The sequence below is a fragment of the Zea mays genome, chromosome 1 (assembly GCF_902167145.1).
Source record: "Zea mays cultivar B73 chromosome 1, Zm-B73-REFERENCE-NAM-5.0, whole genome shotgun sequence".
Lineage (NCBI taxonomy): Eukaryota > Viridiplantae > Streptophyta > Magnoliopsida > Poales > Poaceae > Zea > Zea mays.
This window is the reverse complement of record NC_050096.1, coordinates 124,271,457-124,275,137: the sequence shown is the minus strand read 5'-3', so window position 1 is coordinate 124,275,137 and position 3,681 is coordinate 124,271,457. Positions and strand designations below refer to the sequence as shown.

The 3,681-nt window shown below is 38.1% G+C and overlaps 1 protein-coding gene across 1 annotated transcript; it reads left to right on the top strand.

Annotated features, from left to right (window-relative positions):
• The first annotated feature begins 232 nt into the window (after window positions 1–232).
• LOC103638391 (uncharacterized) lies at window positions 233–3,292 on the top strand. Its single transcript, XM_023301295.2, has 3 exons — window positions 233–2,720; window positions 2,796–2,883; window positions 2,955–3,292. The coding sequence occupies exon 1, from the start codon at window positions 993–995 to the stop codon at window positions 1,929–1,931; it is 939 nt and encodes a 312-aa protein (XP_023157063.2). The 5' UTR covers window positions 233–992; the 3' UTR covers window positions 1,932–2,720; window positions 2,796–2,883; window positions 2,955–3,292.
• The last annotated feature ends 389 nt before the right edge of the window (window positions 3,293–3,681 follow it).

Below are 3,681 nucleotides of genomic sequence, written 5' to 3'. Positions count from 1 at the left end.
AGTGGTTAAGGATATATGAGGATAATGATGTTTGTTGTTCAATGTAGTCAGTGTATTCAAGGTGGTTGGATTCGGTAGATAGAAAAGGCATATTGTTTGATAGTGGTAAGTGGTGGCATAACAATAATACAATTATAATTTACAAAGTTTTTCACTTCTATTACCTTAGTGCAACATTGATTTGTTTTTGGCACTAAAATAATTTTTGCCATCCATAGATGGACAGATCATGGATCAATGCAACACTATTAAACAAGCCACACCTGGAAGGAGTTAGTGAGTTCATGCAGCTTGTAACAGAGCGATTTAATGTGAATGAAGAAATATTTTGTCCATGCCGCAAGTGTTTGAATCGTCTTAGTGGACATAGAGGACAGGTGGAGGACCACTTATATCTTCATGGGATGGCTAGTACATACACTAGGTGGATGTATCATGGAGAAGCCATGGATGACATAATTAATGAAAATGGTGACCAGCAGGATGAACATGTGAGTTTCAATGAAGATGTTGGTATGAATCAAGATGAAGATCTTGGTGATAGGATTAATGGTATGGTAGAGGAGATATACACAGCCGAAGATGAAGATAAAAGGAAATCTATGTTTGGAGATATACTAGAGGAGATGAAACAAGAACTTTATCCTAGTGCAACTTATACAAGGTTTTCGTTTGTGGTGAAGTTGCTTCATATTAAGTCGTTTTATCGTATCAGCAATGTTGGCTTCACTGCAGTACTGAAGTTGTTGACATCAGCATTTCCTAATTGATCCCTTCCTTCATCTTTTGGAGATGCAAATAAACTTATCTGTGCACTGGGACTTGGGTATGTTTCAATCCATGTGTGCCTAAATAACTGTGTTTTGTTTCGGAAGAACTATGCAAAGCATGATCAATGTCCAATTTGCGGTGAATCAAGATGGAAAGATATAAATAGACGGATTCCTCAGAAGGTACTGTGCCATTTTCCGTTGATCCCTAGGCTAAAGAGAATGTTTGCTTCCAAAGAAATAGCAAAACAGGCACAATGGCATAAGTTCAAGAGGAAACATGTGGAGAATGAGCTTAGTCATCCAGCTGATGGAGAGGCATGGAAAGATTTTGATAGAAAATACGGCTGGTTTGAAGAAGATGCAAGGAACATTAGGCTTGGGCTCGCTAGTGATGGTTTCAATCCTTTTGAAAAAATGAGCTCATCATATAGCATGTGGCCAGTATTTCTTATATCGTACAACTTTCCTCCATGGGAATGTATGGAACAATCCAACTTCATTATGGGTCTACTCATTCCTTGCCCAGAATGCCCAGGAAAGGATTTTGATGTCTTTATGGAACCACTTATTGAAGAGTTGTTGGAGCTTTGGAAAGGTGTCACTACTTGGGATGCATTGAGTGGAAACAATTTTGAACTACATTCTGCAGTTATATGGTGCATTCACGACTATCCAGCTCTGAGCACATTATCAGGTCGGGTCACAAAAGGCTATTACGCTTGTGTGCATTGTGACAAAAATCCTGGCTCCAAAAGAATAAGGAACAAGATATGCTATGTTTATCATCGACGTTTCCTTCCAAAAGATCATCTTTGGAGGAGAAATAAAACTTTTGATGGTCATAGTGAACAAAGTGAGAAGCCAGAGGAATTTAGCATAAATGAGTTTCTCCAACAATTGGAGAGGGTAAAAGATGTAAGACCAGGAAAACATACTAAAAGCAAAAAGAGAAAGAGGGAAATAGAAGGTCAATGTTGGAAGCGAAGATCATGTCTATGGGATTTGCCATATTGGTCAAGTTTGAAGTTGCGCCACAATCTTGATGTAATGCACATTGAAAAAATATATGTGAGTATTTTATTGGTACATTTCTTGACATTGTTGGAAAGACAAAGGACACCATTAATGCTAGGCTTGATTTGGAGGACATGGGCATAAGGAAACATTTACACTTAAAGCATAATGGGGACTCATACAGTGTTCCGCATGCACCATACACAATGAATAAAACACAGAAGGTTGCTTTTTGTGACTTTTTGAGAAGTGTGAAATTCCCTCATGGCTATGTTTCTAACTTAGCAACATGTTTAGTACTGATGGATGCAACCTCTAAGCGTTGAAAACTCATGATTGTCATATCCTTCTTCAAAGAATTTTACCTGTTGCTATTAGAGGAATCATGAATAAGGACATATATGAAGCACTTGCTGAATTAGGTATTTTCTTTCAGCAGTTATGTGCTAAGACATTGAAGTTGGATGTTTTACAAAGAATGAAAGTTGAAATCCCAATCATTTTGTGCAAACTTGAGAAAATATTTCCTCCTTCTTTCTTTGATGTGATGCTGCACTTGGCTGTTCATTTACCTGACGAGGCAATCCTAAGAGGACCAGTACAATATGGGTGGGTGTATCCAGTGGAAAGAAGGTTGTATACGTTGAAACGTTTTGTAAGAAATATGGCTAGACCTGAAGGATCCATTGCAGAAGCATATGTTGCTAATGAGTGCTTGACAGCTTGCTCGAGGTACTTCGATGATGTTGACACATGACACAATCGGGAGGGTATGAACAAAGAGCGTGTTGATTTGAGAAGAGGTAGATTTTATGTTTTTCAGCATGGAGTTGAACTTCTTGGAGCGCCAAGAATTACATACCTTGAAGATGATTACAATAAGATGGTTTGGTATGTTCTAAACAATTGTTCAGAAGTGGAGCCATATATAAAGTACGCATTTCCTTATACACTTGTCATTGTTTTTATATGAATTGCTATTCTTGTCTCTAATATATACCATATCAGGATGTACAAGGAAGAGTTAGAGAATGAAGGGACTATTGATGTTGAAAAAACCATTGAGAAGCAATTTTCCTCATGGTTTAAGAAGCATGTGAGTTTCAAGTTCATATCCTCAACATCAGTAATTGGACTTGTTTTCACCATGTACTTTTATGTCTTTAGATTGCAAGATTGCGATTTGTTGAGGGAGAAGGCATTGATGACGACCTATATGCATTGGCATGTGAACCGGATTTGCGAGTTCGAATTTTTTCTGCATGTCTTGTTGATGGTGTCCGGTACCACACCGTTGACCGTGAGAGAAATAGAAGAACTCAAAACAGTGGAGTCATGGTTGAGGGCACTCATAATAATGAATGCATTGATTTTTATGGCTGCTTAAAAGAAATAATTGAGTTGCAGTATAACTCAGATTTGATGGAGCATCGGACAGTTGTTCTATTCCAGTGTGATTGGTTTGACACTCATAGCAAGAAAGTTAATATGAAATGTGATGGATATTTTAGAAGCATCAACCACAGTAGTCGCTGGTACAAAAATGATGCTTTTATTTTAGCAGCACAAGCAACTAAGGTATTTTATTTGCAAGACATCAAGAATGCTGGAAGCTGGAAGATTGTTCAAAAATTTACACATAGGCACTTGTGGAGTGTGGCTGAAAACGACATTGATGAAATACCTAGTGCCTCAGGACTGTCATACCAAGATGATACATGTGTAGGTTTTGAAGTGCAAGTTAATGAAGGAGATACAGAGATGATTGAACATCAGGATGCTGACGGTTCTGTTAATGTCAGTGTAAGTGTGGTTGATGAATTTTGGGTGCAACGACAAGAGGAAGTCCAAGAGGATGGGACAAGCGACGATGAAGATGAAACTGGATGGCAAT

Coding starts and splice junctions, on each gene's coding strand:
- LOC103638391 (XM_023301295.2), top strand. CDS start 993: ATGTTTGCTTCCAAAGAAATAGCAAAACAGGCACAATGGCATAAGTTC.